The sequence below is a fragment of the Sphaerulina musiva genome, assembly GCF_000320565.1.
Source record: "Sphaerulina musiva SO2202 unplaced genomic scaffold SEPMUscaffold_7, whole genome shotgun sequence".
In the NCBI taxonomy this organism is placed as follows: Eukaryota; Fungi; Ascomycota; class Dothideomycetes; order Mycosphaerellales; family Mycosphaerellaceae; genus Sphaerulina; species Sphaerulina musiva.
The window spans coordinates 1,124,189-1,140,336 of NW_016017389.1; the positions used below are offsets into that span (position 1 = coordinate 1,124,189).

Below are 16,148 nucleotides of genomic sequence, written 5' to 3' on the forward strand. Positions count from 1 at the left end.
CATGTATGGAGGCAGTTCTAGATCTAAAGTATACCTATGCTCACTTGCATGACAACGCCCCACTTGGTGTAAACAATGGACCCTGCAACACGTTGCAGATCCCAGCTCGGATCTTTGGAGTTGACCAGCATCGCAGCATCAATCACTTCGTCGCTGGGCCACGCTTTGAGGACACGCCCACGCCCACGCCTACACCCACTCCCGCCGCACAAGGACACCATTGCCATCATGTCGCGCGGCCATGAGACGGGCATGGACTTCGAGTGGCAGAACAGGACGGGCCAGATTGACGTGCGCTCGCCCTTTGCACAAGTGAGCCAGAACGCGCAGCGCTTTGGCACGAGCACGCCGAGCAAGCAGCGTAGGTACATGCAACAGTTCCGAGGAGACAATCTATGTGTGGACGACGATGCTGATGGTGACGTTTAATAGGAAACAACAGCGCCTTTAGCTCGCCGTTCAAGAGCACCGCCAACCTCCAAAACTCGCCTACTCGCAAGCCGCTCCCTCCACCACCCGTGTCCGCCTTCAATGGGCTCTTCAGTACGCCTCGCAAATTGAACAACGACTACGACGATTCCAGCGCAGGAGAAACACCCAAATCGCCGGAACGAAGCGACAACGACGCTACCCCCGATCACAGCAGAGCAAACCGCCTGCGAGTCGCAAAGAACAACTTCGAGACGTCCACGCTGCCAACCATGGCGCTCACCGAGCGTGGCAGCCCAACGAAAGAGCAGTCGCGACCGGAGATTATACGGCGAGAAAGCTGGCTTGGAGAACTCTCCGCCAAGGTCAAGCGCAAGCTTCACAGTCCCGGGCGAGGCGAGATTCATCGATCAGACCACTCGACCGCCGTGGAGAAGCGGCGGTCCAAGAAGAAGCGCGACCAAGTACTGGCCCGCAGTGCTTCCAAAAGAAGAAGGCATAGTGTGTCTGACTCTGGAGAAGACAGCGAGCGACCGGTCAAGGGCGCACCGAGGGCAGCGAGTAGACATCAAAACGATGACATGCATAATCCGCCGCAGAGACACTGGCTGTCAAGGACTTTCTCATTCATCGCCGAACACCCCACTGTCCCGAACATCCTTTCCTTCTACGCTCAGCTCTTCTTCAACGTCTTCCTGCTGGCAGGTTGCGTCTATCTCATTTATTGCTTCTGGTCGGCAGTCCAAGGAGACATCGACAAGAAATCACACGAAGCTATGGCCGATATCATGGCTGAAATGGCCGAGTGCGCTCGTCAATATACAACCAACAACTGCGATCCTAAAATACGCGTGCCCGCTCTGACCAACGTCTGCGAGGGCTGGTCCAAGTGCATGAATCGCGACGCATCCAAAGTCGGCCGCGCCAAAGTCAGCGCACACACCTTTGCAGAAATCTTCAATTCTTTTGTCGAACCGATCAGTTGGAAAGCAATGGCTTTCACATTTTTGTTGGTCTTTGGATGCTTTGCCTCCGGCAACCTCGCCTTTGGTTTCTTCCGAGATAAGACGAACCAAGCAGCGCAGTATCCGCCACCACAATACTACCCACCTCCGCCGACCCCGCAGAGGATGCCTTCGGGGCAGCAGCAGCAGCAGCAGTACTTTGGTACACCTTGGCAGCATTTTGAGCAATTGGAACCGAAACCAAGTGGGTTACCGCAGCAGCAGCATCTGTTACTTGAGGCTGGGCAGCATGGTAGTCCACAGAGAAGCCCTCAAAGGGGTGGCGGTGCAGTGAGAAAATTGCAGTACGAATAACAAAAAACAGATGAAATGATTTCTTTTTATTCTTTTTTTCGGCATTGGACATTGCGAGAGAAAAAAGAAAGAAGAAAAGGCTTGGGTTTGATGTTGACAACATACCTACCTAGGAGGTACCTACTCTGCGCAGCTGTAGAGACGAGTAATTCAGTTTCATTCAATTCGAATGTTCGTTCGTGATTAGTGGTATGCTTTTTCTCGGGCTCATCTACTGAGAATTATTCTTCTTTCTTTGTTTTTCCTCTTTTTTTCTTCCCAGCTGCTGCTAAGGATATTCGTAGTTGGTATATTTGCATGTACCTAACAATCGAAAAATGGTCACAAGTAACAAGTACAGAGAGAGAGAGAGAGAGAGAGAGAGAGAGAGAGAGAGAGAGAGAGAACAAGGCAGAAAAGATTCTTTGCATTGAGAATACATGTATGTAGGTAGGCCGCTGGTACAACTCCTTGCAAGGTCCATAATCTAGCCAGTGACCAAAAACACAGAAACCTGACTATGAAAACTCTACTTCTACTGGCTCTGTACAATAAATAATACATGAACTCTGGTATCGCTTGATTCACACATGCGCCCGCATCTCTATCGCTCAAACGGCCGAGATGGCGACAGCAATGACTTGTACATCGCTGTGGCTGATCGACACAGTTGTTGACTTGACCCCTGCCTGCTTTGCTGCTGCCTGCGCATCTCCGTGAAGCTGTGAAACTTGTTAGCAATCTGTCTAGCACGTAGCGCGGAAGCATGCTGGGGGTTTGACTTACTCGTACGGACGGCGCACCATTCTCATCATTAACAATCTCAATGTCCTTCATAGGTGCACCACCACCACGGCTGGCCACCTTGAAGCTCTTGAACACAGCCTCTTTGGCACTCCACTTGCCAACAAAGGATGCCTGTGGGTTGGGCGCCTTGCGGCAGTAAGCGATCTCTGCCGCAGTAAAGTTACGCTCGATAAATGTGTCATTGGAGATGTCGATGGCATTGATTTGCTCAATGTCAACACCAGGATTGGAGTTTTGAGCAGCGTTGACCTTCATCAGCGTCTCAACCATCTCAGTCGTATTCTTATCCTGCACCTTCTTAGGCGCAGTCTTGGCATACGTGAGCTCGTTGGTCTTCTTGTCGACCGACACGCGAACAGTTGGGTCCAGGAAGACCTTGCTCTGCTGAGCGTCCTCATAAGGTGACTTGTTCTTGGCGCGGAACATGGTGTTGTTGATGAGACCATCGTGGAAGTACCGGTAAGCTCTCTTTTGGCGGGCATCGACCTTCTGCTTGTAGGTCTGGAACTGAGTTTGATCAAGAGTGGCGAAAAGGTACTTGGGGTGAATACCAATCGCTTGAGCACCTTTTTGACCAAAGCCAAAGGAAGTGACGGAGAATGCCTTGATCCCGTCTGTCTGGATGCTCTGGCTAGGATAGACGATGTAGTCGAACTTCTCCATGACCTTGTCAACATTGTCGGCGTTCCTGTTACCCGGTACAAGACCGGAGTTCAATACCTGCAGACATCCGTTGAACATCCAGGCACCAGCAGCACCCTTAGGGTGACCGGTCAGATACTTCTGGAAGATACCCAAAAGTGCATTGCCCTTTTGACGACCAAGATGCTTCATCTGCTGGCAGATGACATCGGATTCGTTCTTGTCGTTGGCTACAGTCGATGTTCCGTGGAAGGAAGCAACATCAAGGTCGTCAATCGTCAGGCCCCATGTCGCGAGCGCACCCCGGATTGGCGCGATGCGAGGATCTTGCTTCCAGAAGTTGTTGCCCAGGCTTTGCAGGGCCTCCTTCTCCTGGCGTCTGGCCTCACGCTCGATGTGGTGAGCCCGATCCTCCATATATTCGGTCTCGTTGAACTGTGCGCCCTGCTGCTTCATGGCGTTGACTTCTTCTTCAAGGTACAAGAGTTCGGACTCTTGCCAATTCTTGATCTGCCTTTTGCGCAGATCCAATTGCCTCTTGCGGTACTTGATGTCCAGTAGTGGAGATGGGAACTTCGTCGTTTGCTCACGAGCTCCAGTGAGGACACCTTGGCCAGGTGCTGGAACAGAGCGGCCAATTTTGTCAGTGGCAGTAGCGGTGTAGCCGAGAACACCGTAAATCGGCACTCCCATGTCAAGTGCCAGCTTAGCATCCATGATGACTTGCATACCACAACCTTGCGACTCCATGAAGCCATTGCGAGTAGTGGTAGTAGGACGAGACATCTCCTTAGGAGTGCGGCCGTGGGCAAACTCATCGCGCGCGTTGCTTGTAGCACCCATGTTGGCAAACTCGTACGAGCCCTCCTCTTGGAAGTCATCGAAACCACCGACAAAGCACATACGAGCTTTGCCTTCGACGATGCAATCGTAACCAATGTCAATAGACTCAACAGCAGTAGCACAAGCTCCTACGGGTGTCCTGATTGGACCAGTAGAAGACATGAGTAACATGTTGATCCACGCGCTCATGGTGTTAATGAAAGACTCTTGCAGAATATCCTTCTGCAGAGGTTTGTCCAGGAAGCGGTCCTTGTACATTCCACGCAGGGCGGTAGTACCACCAATACCGGAACCTATGCAGTTACCAACTTCTGAAATGTGCACATACTTGTAGAACTCGTATGGATCGGTGATACCAGATGAGAGCAGGGCTTCGGCGGTAGAAACCAGCACGTAGAGCGTGACCGGGTCAACTTGGGAGATGATGTCGTCTGGAACACCGTACTTCTTCGCGTCCCAGCCAGTTGGCACTTGCCCAGCAACAAGACGATCGAAACGGAGTGCCTTTGGAATGAGGAGCGTCGCTCCTTTCTTCAGACGTACTTGGAATTCACCAGACTCCAGCTCAAACACTTCGACCTTGTCGCCATGCTCGCGCTTGAACTCCTCCGCGGTCTCCTTCGATGACTCGAAAGGATCAAGGTCCTCTTCGATTTGGATCTCCTGCATCAGCTGTTTCTTGTTCGGGTCGTAGCCGTTGAAAAGCTCAGGTTCAATGAGGCGGATACCGGCGTGGTCGAGGATGTGTTTCTCGTACTTCGCCTTGATGTCCTTGTCGTCGACGGGCTCTCCAGACTTGGCATCCACCCAGCCGGAATAGCTCTTGCCTTTCATTGAGCCATTGAAGTTCTTGATCAACCCCATGATCCAAGCCATCTCGACACAACCCTCGAGAGAAAATTGGCCGTAAGCTTCCATCTCCCAGCGGGTACGTGAATTACCCCATGGTCCAACTTCAGCGAATCCAGTGACAACGACAACCTTCTCGAGATCAACCATACCCTTGAGGTCTGCATTGAGCGGCTCCACCTCCTCCTTCCAATCAGGAAGCTTGGGAAAGTCGAACTTCAAGTTGGCGCGCTTCTCGACTTTTACTGTCTTGTACAAGGCTTCACTGTCCTCTCCATTGACGATCTTGTTCTCAACAGCAGTTTCGCGCGTGACTGCCTTGCGGATCTCGGCAGTTTCTGTTATGTCCTTGCGCAGGCGAGTCATGAGATCCTTGAGATTTGGCAGGAACTGGAGTCCACCGTTGAGATCAGCGAAGACAGGCTCCGTTTGACAGAGGTTGACAATGGCAGGCGACATGAGCCCGAGCAAATTGAATGCCATCTCCTGTTGCGAGAAGGTGCGCACTCCATATCGCTCGACACCCTCGGCGACGACGTTGTTACCACCCATGAGTCCAGTACCGCGGGTCCAGCCAATCACCGCACCGCAGATGGTCAGGAAGTTGCCCCAGCTCTCGGAATGCCATCGGTTGAACAGCGTTTCCAGTGCCAGCTTCGATTCAGAGTAAAGACCGTCGTTGCCGAAGGTGCCATGGTTTGGTGACAATGGCAGGATGACTTGAGCTGGCCGAGTTTCGAACCCACGGGTCGCCTTCTGGGCCTTGACCGCGCCAAGCATACGCAGCAAGTTCGTAAGCATGATCCGGTGAGCTAGCTCGGACTTGCTGTCGATGTTGTCAATCTCGCGACCATTTTCGGGAATGGCAGCAAATGGCACAATGAAGTCAAGATCCCAGCCAAGACCCTTCTTCTCATCGTAGATGTACTCGATAAGAGCATTGACGTCCTGGTTGCTTCCTTGGTTGAAAGGTACAACCACGAGTTGAGAGCCGCGAGCACCGTAGCGTGCGTACATGGACTGGTAGTACTCGGTGACCTCGCGGGAGTAGCGAGAAGTGGTGACTACAACCTTTGCACCACCACTGACGAGGCCCTGAAGAACCTCTGCGCCGATGGAGCCTGCTCCTGCACCAGTCATGAGCACGTTTTTGTTCTGGAATGTAACGCCAGACTTGGCAGCCTGCTCAAGCCCTTCGAGATAGACTCCCGTGAGTTTCTTGCTGTACTCCCATCCATGCTCCTCCTTGCGCTTCAGGTGCAGGAAAGGGACGGTCTCGATCTTGCCCTGCTTGCTCGGGTTGATAGCACCGTTCAAGCGACCGTGACGACCCTTGGCGATGTGGCCATTGATCTTGCCATTCTCATTGGGCATAATCTGGCCCTCATTCATGGACAACGACCGCACAATATTAGTGTACAGTTGCTTGATCTCGAGTTGCGATGATTTTGAGAGCTTGTGCTGTTGCCTGATCAAGCGATAGACGCGCTGCAAGTCGTTCTGAACCTTTGTCCGGTTGCCGTACTCTGATATCTTGCCTCCGTCGGCCATTTCTTGTACATAGTGCTCGAGCTTACGAATGCTCCCACGGGGAATCTCGGCATAGTTCATGTCGCCACGTGGGCTGATGTCGAGATGCGGCGCCGTGGGAACGCTCACGTCTTTGTAGACTGGTGCTTCTCCAAGCACGTCGCGGCAGTTGTCGATGAGTTGCGCTCCAAGCTCTTTCGCCAGCTGATATGTTTCGCCGCGTTCGGTCGGGCAGTGATCGATGTGGTACTGCATAAATTCAAGGAGGGAGGGATTCGACCGGTTCATGATGAGGATACACCTTGAAACAATTTCACGATCCACAGCGGTAAGGCGACCAAAGATGATGTCGTAATACATCTTCAGAGCATCCTGTCTTGCCCAGTTCCACGAGGAATCGTATACACGGGCTTTGAGGGGACTGAAGCTCGGCTCGATGCCGGCAGCGTAGAACTCGCCGTGTTCTGTATTCCATAGATCGAGCTGTGCTTGGAGAGCCGTTTCGTTTTGCTTAGTGACCAATGCTGCTTTGTCGCCGGCGCGGAGGTCCATCTTAAGGTAGCGGGCGAAGAGCTCGAGTTGCTGCTTGAACAACGCGCGCTGGTCCTTGGTAAGTGCATCGATGGCTGCAGGATCCATCATCATACCGCCGCCGCCGCCGCCAGCATCTCCGCCAGCCGGAGCCGTGGCCAAGCTGATCCCGGCCTGAGTCGCGTATTTGTTGGCGAGATCGTCCAGCCATGCCTTCGCATCATTTTCCGATCCGAGACGTGCTGGAGGTTCTGATGTGAGACCAAGTATAAGGACACCATCTTGTCGTCCCGAGCCCAAGCCCCATCTCGTTTCTAGGTGCTTGCGCACAGCTGTGATGTTGAAGCCTCCAGGCATCTTCGAGGATACCATGCGTGCGATGAGGGATGATGACTGCTTTCCAAGCTGGCCGTTAAAGGTTGCTTGCATGGCAGCTCCGAGCTCGTCGAGAGGTGTGTCTTCGGGCTTCTCTGGTGTCGAGCCGAATTCCTTACCAAGATCACCTAGAATCTCATTCTGGAGGGTAGATTTGCCTGGCCGCAGATGTTAGTGCACATTGACCGAGTGAAGAGAAATACGCGCTTACCTCCGACCAAGTCTTTGATGGCCTTGCTCAATGGTATGTCCTGGAGTGGCTTCTTCAACTTCTGAGCTACCAGTGCGCGCAAGATGTCAACTGCTCCAACTGGCGCATCTGCTACTGCTGCTGCAGGTCCCGCACCTGCAGCCGGTGGAGGCGGAGCGGCGGCCGCTGGTGCTGGTGCTGCTGCTGCTGTGGGAGCTGCTGAAGATGCTGCGGGAGCACTGGCACTGCCAGAGGGTGCTGGGGCAGCAGCCTCCTCTTCCACCGGGTCAACGTCATAGTAGATGTCCTTTGCGTCCTTGTTGTAGCACAGGATCTGCCTCTGCACCGATCGTGCTGCATCATATGCCTCATACTTTGCTGCCAGTGTTCGCTTGGCCATACCACCGAGAGTGTCTGCTGGCCCGATCTCCACAATCCGCTCCGTCTCCTTCTCGCCCAGAATGACATCTTGTGTCTCGATCCATCTCACGGGAGAGGCGAACTGATATGCCAGAAGCTCGACCAGAAGCGTATGAGCAAGGTCCTGCTCGACTTCGGGTCTCATACTTGCTGTGGTGCGTTGAGCAGCGCGATTGCAGGAAGGGGAGTGTGTCAACTAAAAGGAAAAGAGCGTATGCATCAATCGGCGCGCGCAGTGATGTTTGGGCCAATGGCCAAGTGCCGTGCAGTGTAATGGATCAAGGTCTCGGTGTGATGGAGTGGAAGTGGATGGTAGGTGTCGGGAGCAGGAACGGCAGCCAGAGATTTTTCGGAGAGAGAAGTGTTGACTCCTGGCCCTGTCCGGTAGGCGGTTTGGTGAGCGATGAGGATGGCGACTCCTGCGATAAGGTGGTGTTGCTCGAGCCGGCGGTATCCGTGAGCTCAACTGCGTCCCAATGGTTGGTATGCAGGTACTGAATGTATGAGGGCGGACCGTTGAATTATTGACGAGGTTTCGAGACGAGCGCAGCCGGGTAGGCGAGTTTCTCAATTGGACTGGAGACGGGAGCTTCCCCAGGTCTCAGAGCGTGGCAGAAAGTCTTGGAACTGCAGCTTGACCCTGAAGATATGCGTCGGTGGCTCTTTTTCCAGTTGATCCTCAACAAACAACGCACGCGACACAAGGAGCGGTGGGAGGCCGTGTTGGGATGGAAGTGGATAGAATAGCTAATACCTGACCTACCTGCTATCTGACCTTACCGTCTCGCAGGCACCAGCAACGAACACCTGGCGCTCTTCGTGCCGACGCTGAGCACCTGTTTTACCTATGAGCGTAGCCAGCGTGCTCCTCAACCTCGAGTTTGATGCAGGTTTGAAACTAGCGCGCGGGACGGCACTCCTGCACTCTATCCGCGCGTCGATCCCTGTCAGATGATGCCTCAACAGCGGTTCAGGAAGCAAAGAGCTCTCGTTGGGTTCAATGCATATCGCCAAGTTTCAGCGCCTCGATGGAAGCTGGACACATAGCAGTGAGGTGGGAGGTCGCACTTCCTCTGTCTCCAACACTCCCTCTCACGCCGTCACGCACCATTGATTGCACTTGTTCGACTCCCTTGAGAACGTGTCGTCGATGTTTCTTGTGCTGCCATCCTTCCTCTCGTCCGCCAAATTCTGACCCCGGCATCCTGGCCCGCAGCGTCTGCGCTTTCCCGCAGCTACCGTAGCTTGTCGTCAAAATTCCAAACCTGCTGTCGAATGAGATTCCAGGCATTCACTTGCTATAAACGAGAACGACGTGAGTGATCCATCCATCATCCTCATCTCGGCCCAGTGGAGTGCGCGGTCGCAACGGCAGCAGTTCTCGCCGCTTCCGCTTCAAAATCTACTGCACACGCACGCACGCACGCCCCGAAGAAACGGAGAGTCAGCCTGGGGCAGAAGCAAAAGCACATCAATCGCGAGAACAGCAGACCTGCCGAGCTCACTTCGAGGATGCTGCAAACATGAGCACTCCAGCGCAAGAACTAACAGACCCATTCGTACAGTTCGATCAACAGGCAGAGTCGCCAGCAACCTCTTCTTCCCCCTCCGCCACTCGCCGACGCTCCAAGATGTACGGCAGCGGCTCCCAAACTGGCGTCTCTACACCGCGCTCGCAAGCCGTATCACGACCGCTCACGCTCAGCCACGGCTCCCTCGAGTACACCTTCTTAATACCCACAGCTCTCCACTTCAACGCGACACAGCTCAAGGACCAGTTCCTCTCGACGTTACCCGAGGCCACTGAGGAGCTCGCGCAAGATGACGAGCCTTCTTCCACAACGGAGCTTGTAGCTCGATACATTGGTTTTGTTGCAAAGGAGGTCGATGAGGGCGATGATCCAGAGCTCTTTACTGAGGTTCTGAAGCTTGTTCTGACGGAGTTCGAGCGCACCTTCCTCCGCGGCAATGAGGTGCACGCTATCGCATCACATTTGCCTGGTATCTACGAGAAGAAGCTCGTTACCGTCCAGGCATACTACGCTGCACGCGCTGCCATCAAGCGGCCGATCAGATCCCACGAGTCTGCGCTTCTGAGAGAAGCCGCAGACGAGAATGCGTATGTATACGCTGTGTTCGGAGGCCAGGGCAACATCGAGGAGTACTTTGATGAGCTTCGCGAGATCTACAATACCTACCCATCCCTGGTACGGGACTTCCTCAATGTGGCGGCACAGCACCTGCAATTCATGTCCCGAGACGAGCGAGCGTTCAAGAGCTATGCAAAAGGCCTGGATATCATGCGATGGCTCGACAACAAGGACTCTCAGCCAGACACCGACTACCTCGTCTCTGCGCCTGTCAGTTTTCCATTGATCGGGCTTACACAGCTCGCGCACTACGTCGTCACCTGTCGGGTACTCGGCACTCACCCCGGCCACGTCCGAGATCGATTCGCAGGTGCCAGCGGTCACTCGCAGGGCGTTGTTACCGCGGCGGCCATTGCAGCCTCGTCCAACTGGGAGACATTTGACAAGCAGGCTAGGAACGCTCTCACGATCCTCTTCTGGATCGGCGCCCGCAGTCAGCAAGCCTACCCACGAACTTCCCTTGCACCTAATGTGCTGCAGGACTCGATTGACGCCGGCGAAGGTTCGCCCACTCCTATGTTGACGGTGCGAGATCTCTCGCGTGAGACCATTGAGAAGCTCATCAAACAGACCAATGAGCACTTGCCAGAAGACAGGCATATCGGCATATCGTTAGTGAATAGTGCTCGCAATTTCGTTGTGACGGGCCCTCCAATGTCACTTTATGGCCTTAATCTGCAACTACGTAAGATCAAAGCACCTACTGGACTCGACCAAGCACGCATACCCTTCACCGAGCGCAAAGTACGCTTCGTCAACCGCTTCTTGCCGATCACTGCGCCGTTCCACAGTCCCTATCTTGCAGGAGCCATGAAGCACCTTGAGAGCGATCTTGCTGAGATCAAGATTGAAGCCTCTGAGCTCGGAATTCCAGTATTTAATACTTATACCGGTGGCGACCTAAGAGAGGAGGAGGAGGGACAAAGCATTACACTCGCGTTGGTCAAGATGATTTGCCAAGATCAAGTGCTCTGGGAGAAGGCCACGGTCATGCCCAATGCTACTCATATCCTCGACTTCGGTCCTGGCGGGATCTCTGGTCTTGGGGTCCTCACGAACCGCAACAAGGATGGAACTGGTGTCCGGGTTATTCTCGCAGGCACTATGGATGGCACGAATCCAGAAGTTGGCTACAAACCCGAGATCTTTGATCGTGATGCCGAGCATGCTGTCAAATACGCTGTGGACTGGGTGAAGGAGTTTGGACCGAAGCTGGTTAAGACTTCCGCAGGACAGACATTTGTCGACACGAAGATGAGTCGCATGCTGGGACTGCCGCCGGTCATGGTTGCCGGCATGACACCTTGCACTGTGCCCACCGACTTTGTGGCCGCAACAATGCGGGCTGGCTACGAGATTGAGCTTGCTGGTGGAGGATATTACAACGACAAGAGCATGACCGAGGCCATCGCCAGGATTGAGAAGGAGATTCCTGCTGGACGTGGTATTACGATCAACTTGATTTACATCAACCCACGCGCCATGGGCTGGCAAATTCCAATGATCGGGAGGCTGCGGGCTGAGGGTGTACCCATCGAGGGCTTAACCATTGGTGCTGGCGTTCCCTCCGTGGAAGTCGCCAATGAGTACATCGAGACTCTCGGAATCAAGCACATCAGCTTCAAGCCAGGGTCGTCTGAGGCTATCCAGGCTGTCATCAACATTGCAAAGGCCAACCCAGGTTTCCCAGTGATGATGCAGTGGACTGGCGGCCGTGGCGGTGGCCATCACTCTTTCGAGGACTTCCATCAGCCGATTCTCTCCATGTACACCAGAATCAGACGCTGCCAGAACCTTGTGCTTATCGCTGGCTCTGGCTTCGGTGGTGCTGAGGACACATACCCCTACCTCACCGGTCAGTGGGCCAAGAAATTCGGCTACCCTCCAATGCCATTTGATGGTGTCCTCTTCGGCAGTCGTGTCATGGTAGCGAAGGAAGCGCACACTTCACCTGCGGCCAAACAGGCTATTGTGGATGCCCCTGGTCTCGAGGATCACGAATGGGAGAAGACCTACAAGGGTACCGCTGGAGGCGTCATCACGGTGCGTTCGGAGATGGGCGAGCCTATTCACAAACTCGCCACGCGCGGTGTCCTGTTCTGGGCAGAAATGGACCAGAAGATCTTCTCTCTTGACAAGGCCAAGCGCATTCCGGAACTGAAGAAGCATCGCGACTACATCATCCAGAAGCTCAACGATGATTTCCAGAAACCATGGTTCGGTCGCAACAAGGCTGGCGACTGCGTTGATCTTGAGGACATGACCTACGGTGAAGTCCTGCGTCGCATGGTGGACCTGATGTACATCAAGCACCAGAAACGCTGGATTGACAAGTCCCTCACGCGTCTCACTGGTGACTTCATTCGTCGCATCGAGGAGCGTTTCGCCAACACCAATGGCTCAGGATCGATCATTCAGAACTATACCGAACTTGACGATCCATTTGGCACTGTCAACAAGGTGCTCGAGAGCTATCCTGAGGCTGACGTCCAGCTCATCAATGCGCAAGATGTACAGCACTTCCTACTCCTCTGCCAGCGGCGCGGACAGAAGCCCGTTCCTTTCGTTCCGTGCTTGGACGAGACATTTGAGTTCTTCTTCAAGAAGGACTCCTTGTGGCAGTCAGAGGACCTTGAGGCTGTTGTTGACCAAGATGTCGGTCGTGTTGCCATCCTCCAGGGACCGATGGCTGTGAAGTATTCCACGATCGTAGATGAGCCTATCAAGGACATCTTAGATGGCGTTCATGAGGGCCACATCAAGTTCTTGACGCGTGATCTCTATGGTGGTGATGTTAAGAAGATCCCACAAATTGAGTACTTTGGCGGCAAACTCATCGAAGCCAGTGCCGAGCTCAGCAATCATGAAGGCCTCACAGTCAATGAGACAGAGCACAAGATCCTGTACCGACTTTCGGTCGTTTCGGGCACCACTTTGCCGCCTGTTGAGAACTGGATTCAGCTGTTGGCTGGTCGCGCACATACATGGCGTCACGCCTTCTTCACTGCCGACGTCTTCGTTCAGGGCCAAAGATACCAAACTAACCCCACACAGCGCATCTTCGCGCCGACTCCTGGCATGGTGGTCGAGATTCAGCACCCGAACGACCCTATGAGGACTACCATCACTGTCAAGGAGCCATCGCATGGCAACGAGTATGTGCACACCATCCATGTTGCCCGAGACGCCAATGGGGAGATCACGGTCAACATGATCGAGGGACGCACTGCCACAGGCAGGCCCGTCGCTCTACCACTCCGCTTCACATACCACCCGGAAACTGGTTACGCGCCGATCAGAGAAGTCATGGATCATCGTAACGATCGCATCAAGGAGTTCTATTACAAGATTTGGTTTGGAGACGAAGAGTGCCCCTTTGACGTGGATGTCACCTCTCGGTTCGATGGAGGTCGCGCCACCGTTACGAGCGAGGCGATCAACGACTTTGTGCACGCTGTTGGCAACACCGGCGAGGCGTTCGTGGAGCGTCCCGGTAAAGAAGTCTTCGCGCCTATGGACTTTGCTATTGTTGTTGGCTGGAAAGCTATCACGAAGCCGATCTTCCCGCGGACGATTGATGGTGATTTGCTCAAGCTGGTGCACTTGTCCAACGGCTTCCGTATGATTCCAGGTGCTGCTCCTCTCAAGAAGGGTGATGTGCTTGACACCACTGCCCAAGTGAATGCTGTCATCAACCAGGCTTCCGGCAAGATGGTCGAGGTCTGCGGCACTATTACACGTGATGGCAAACCAGTCATGGAAGTTACCAGCCAGTTCCTGTACCGCGGCAGCTACACAGACTATCACAACACGTTCCAGCGCAAGGTGGAGACACCAATGCAAGTGCACCTTGGATCTTCCAAGGATGTCGCAGTCCTGCAATCCAAGGAATGGTTCAAGATCGAGAACGAAGATGTCGATCTCCTCAACCAGACGCTAGTGTTCAGGCTGAACAGCATCTTGCGCTACAAGAATCAGACTGTGTTCTCGTCTGTTCAGACAGAGGGTACAGTCGAGCTCGAACTGCCCTCGAAGGAAATTATCACTGTCGCCTCGGTCGAATACGAGGCCGGCACTTCGTATGGCAATCCAGTTTTGGATTACTTGACGCGAAATGGCTCAGCTCTGGATCAGCCAGTCAATTTTGAGAATCCTATTCCTCTAAGCGGCAAGTCTCCTCTGGTGCTCAAGGCGCCCTCCTCTAACGAGACTTATGCGCGCGTGTCTGGTGACTACAATCCGATCCACGTGTCGCGTGTGTTCTCGCAGTATGCTGGTCTTCCGGGCACCATCACCCATGGCATGTACTCGAGCGCTGCCGTTCGCTCCCTCGTGGAGACGTGGGCAGCCGAGAACAATGTCGGTCGTGTGCGCAGCTTTCACGCGTCTCTGGTTGGCATGGTCTTACCTGACGATACCATTGAAGTGAAGCTTCAGCATGTCGGTATGGTCGCTGGTCGCAAGATCATCAAGATTGAGGCGCAGAAAGCCGAGACAGAGGACAAAGTTCTTCTTGCTGAAGCAGAAGTTGAACAGCCTGTATCGGCATATGTCTTTACTGGTCAGGGATCCCAAGAGCAGGGCATGGGTATGGATCTTTACGGATCTAGCGAGGTGGCAAAGGAAGTCTGGGATCGTGCAGACAAGCACTTCATGGACAATTACGGCTTCGCCATCACCAACATCGTCAAGAACAACCCCAAGGAGCTTACCATCCACTTCGGAGGTGCCCGTGGCAAAGCAATCCGCAAGAATTATATCGACATGACGTTCGAAACTGTTGGTGCAGATGGTGCAATCAAGTCCGAGAAGATCTTCAAAGAGATTGACGAGTCCACAACTTCGTACACCTATCGATCACCCACCGGTCTGCTTTCGGCCACACAATTCACGCAGCCTGCCTTGACGCTCATGGAGAAGGCCTCTTTTGAAGACATGTTGTCGAAGGGACTTGTCCAGCGTGACAGCAGCTTCGCTGGCCACTCTCTTGGAGAGTACAGCGCCCTCGCTGCGCTGGCTGAGGTCATGCCAATCGAGTCATTGGTGTCTGTTGTGTTCTACCGTGGTCTTACCATGCAGGTCGCCGTCGAGCGAGACGAGGCTGGCCGATCGAATTACTCTATGTGCGCCGTCAACCCTTCGCGTATCAGCAAGACCTTCAACGAACAGGCGCTGCAGTACGTGGTGGAGAACATCTCTCTCACCACTGACTGGCTTCTTGAGATTGTCAACCTGAACGTGCAGAACCAGCAATACGTCTGCGCCGGTGATCTCCGCGCTCTGGACACCCTCACTGGCGTTCTGAACTACCTCAAGGCACAGAAGATTGACATACAAGAGCTCATGCAATCTTTGAGCCTTGAAGAGGTCAAGGCACATCTCGTGGAGATCATTCAAGGGTGCGCTAAGCAGACCGAGGCCAAGCCCAAACCTCTTGATCTACAAAGAGGTTTCGCTACGATCCCATTGAAGGGGATCGATGTGCCCTTCCACTCCACCTTCTTGCGCTCGGGTGTGAAGCCTTTCCGCTCATTCTTGCTCAAGAAGATCCACAAGACTTCTATCGACCCAAGCAAGCTCGTCGGCAAATACATTCCCAACGTCACCGCAAAGCCATTCGCTCTCACGAAGGAATACTTCCAGGATGTATACGACCTCACCAAGTCTCCACGCATCGGCAACATCCTGGACAACTGGGAGAAGTATGAAAGTGACGAGCCCCATCTGCAGCGACCCAGAGCTGGTTCAGTGGCAGTGCCCAGTGAGGTCTAGGAGGCCGATTTGGCGGCTGATCGGGCGAACCCAGCAGTAGTTGTCAGCGCTGTTCTCACGAAGATCGTCAATGACCAGGTCTCGAGGGCGGCATCGGAGAAATCAGAGTAGGCGTTGTGGTGTCGCGAATTTCTGCCTTTGAAGGTGCTCCTGTGTCCCTGGCAGCCTTCGGGTCTGGGTGTATAAGAAAGATTCTACATAGAGAGTTGTGTGAATAGTTTGAATAGATGTATTAGTTCTACTTATGTTAGCTTCACTCTGCCAGCATCGACCTGGCTGACTATATGTATCGCAGGCTTTCCGCAAGCTCTC

General features: G+C 53.8%; 3 protein-coding genes across 3 annotated transcripts; 2 read left to right on the top strand and 1 right to left on the bottom strand.

The window, feature by feature from the left end:
* The first annotated feature begins 163 nt into the window (after positions 1 to 163).
* Positions 164 to 1,776, top strand: SEPMUDRAFT_150298 (uncharacterized protein). The gene is made up of 2 exons (XM_016906073.1): positions 164 to 361; positions 433 to 1,776. Exons 1-2 carry the CDS (start codon positions 229 to 231, stop codon positions 1,746 to 1,748), a joined length of 1,449 nt encoding a protein of 482 aa, XP_016759460.1. The 5' UTR covers positions 164 to 228; the 3' UTR covers positions 1,749 to 1,776.
* Positions 1,777 to 2,138: 362 nt separating this feature from the next.
* On the bottom strand, positions 2,139 to 8,575 carry SEPMUDRAFT_150299 (fatty acid synthase subunit alpha reductase). The gene is made up of 3 exons (XM_016906074.1): positions 7,516 to 8,575; positions 2,514 to 7,462; positions 2,139 to 2,449 (listed from the first exon to the last, which is right to left on the bottom strand). The coding sequence occupies exons 1-3, from the start codon at positions 8,057 to 8,059 to the stop codon at positions 2,339 to 2,341; spliced, it is 5,604 nt and encodes a 1,867-aa protein (XP_016759461.1). The 5' UTR covers positions 8,060 to 8,575; the 3' UTR covers positions 2,139 to 2,338.
* A 451-nt stretch (positions 8,576 to 9,026) lies between these two features.
* On the top strand, positions 9,027 to 16,138 carry SEPMUDRAFT_150300 (fatty acid synthase subunit beta dehydratase). Its single transcript, XM_016906075.1, has 2 exons — positions 9,027 to 9,229; positions 9,480 to 16,138. Exon 2 carries the CDS (start codon positions 9,546 to 9,548, stop codon positions 15,834 to 15,836), a length of 6,291 nt encoding a protein of 2,096 aa, XP_016759462.1. The 5' UTR covers positions 9,027 to 9,229; positions 9,480 to 9,545; the 3' UTR covers positions 15,837 to 16,138.
* The last annotated feature ends 10 nt before the right edge of the window (positions 16,139 to 16,148 follow it).

Coding starts and splice junctions, on each gene's coding strand:
- SEPMUDRAFT_150298 (XM_016906073.1), top strand. CDS start 229: ATGTCGCGCGGCCATGAGACGGGCATGGACTTCGAGTGGCAGAACAGG. Junction 362..432: donor GAGCACGCCGAGCAAGCAGC/GTAGGTACATGC, acceptor GACGTTTAATAG/GAAACAACAGCGCCTTTAGC.
- SEPMUDRAFT_150299 (XM_016906074.1), bottom strand. CDS start 8,059: ATGAGACCCGAAGTCGAGCAGGACCTTGCTCATACGCTTCTGGTCGAG. Junction 7,463..7,515: donor CATCAAAGACTTGGTCGGAG/GTAAGCGCGTAT, acceptor ATCTGCGGCCAG/GCAAATCTACCCTCCAGAAT. Junction 2,450..2,513: donor ATGGTGCGCCGTCCGTACGA/GTAAGTCAAACC, acceptor CAAGTTTCACAG/CTTCACGGAGATGCGCAGGC.
- SEPMUDRAFT_150300 (XM_016906075.1), top strand. CDS start 9,546: ATGTACGGCAGCGGCTCCCAAACTGGCGTCTCTACACCGCGCTCGCAA.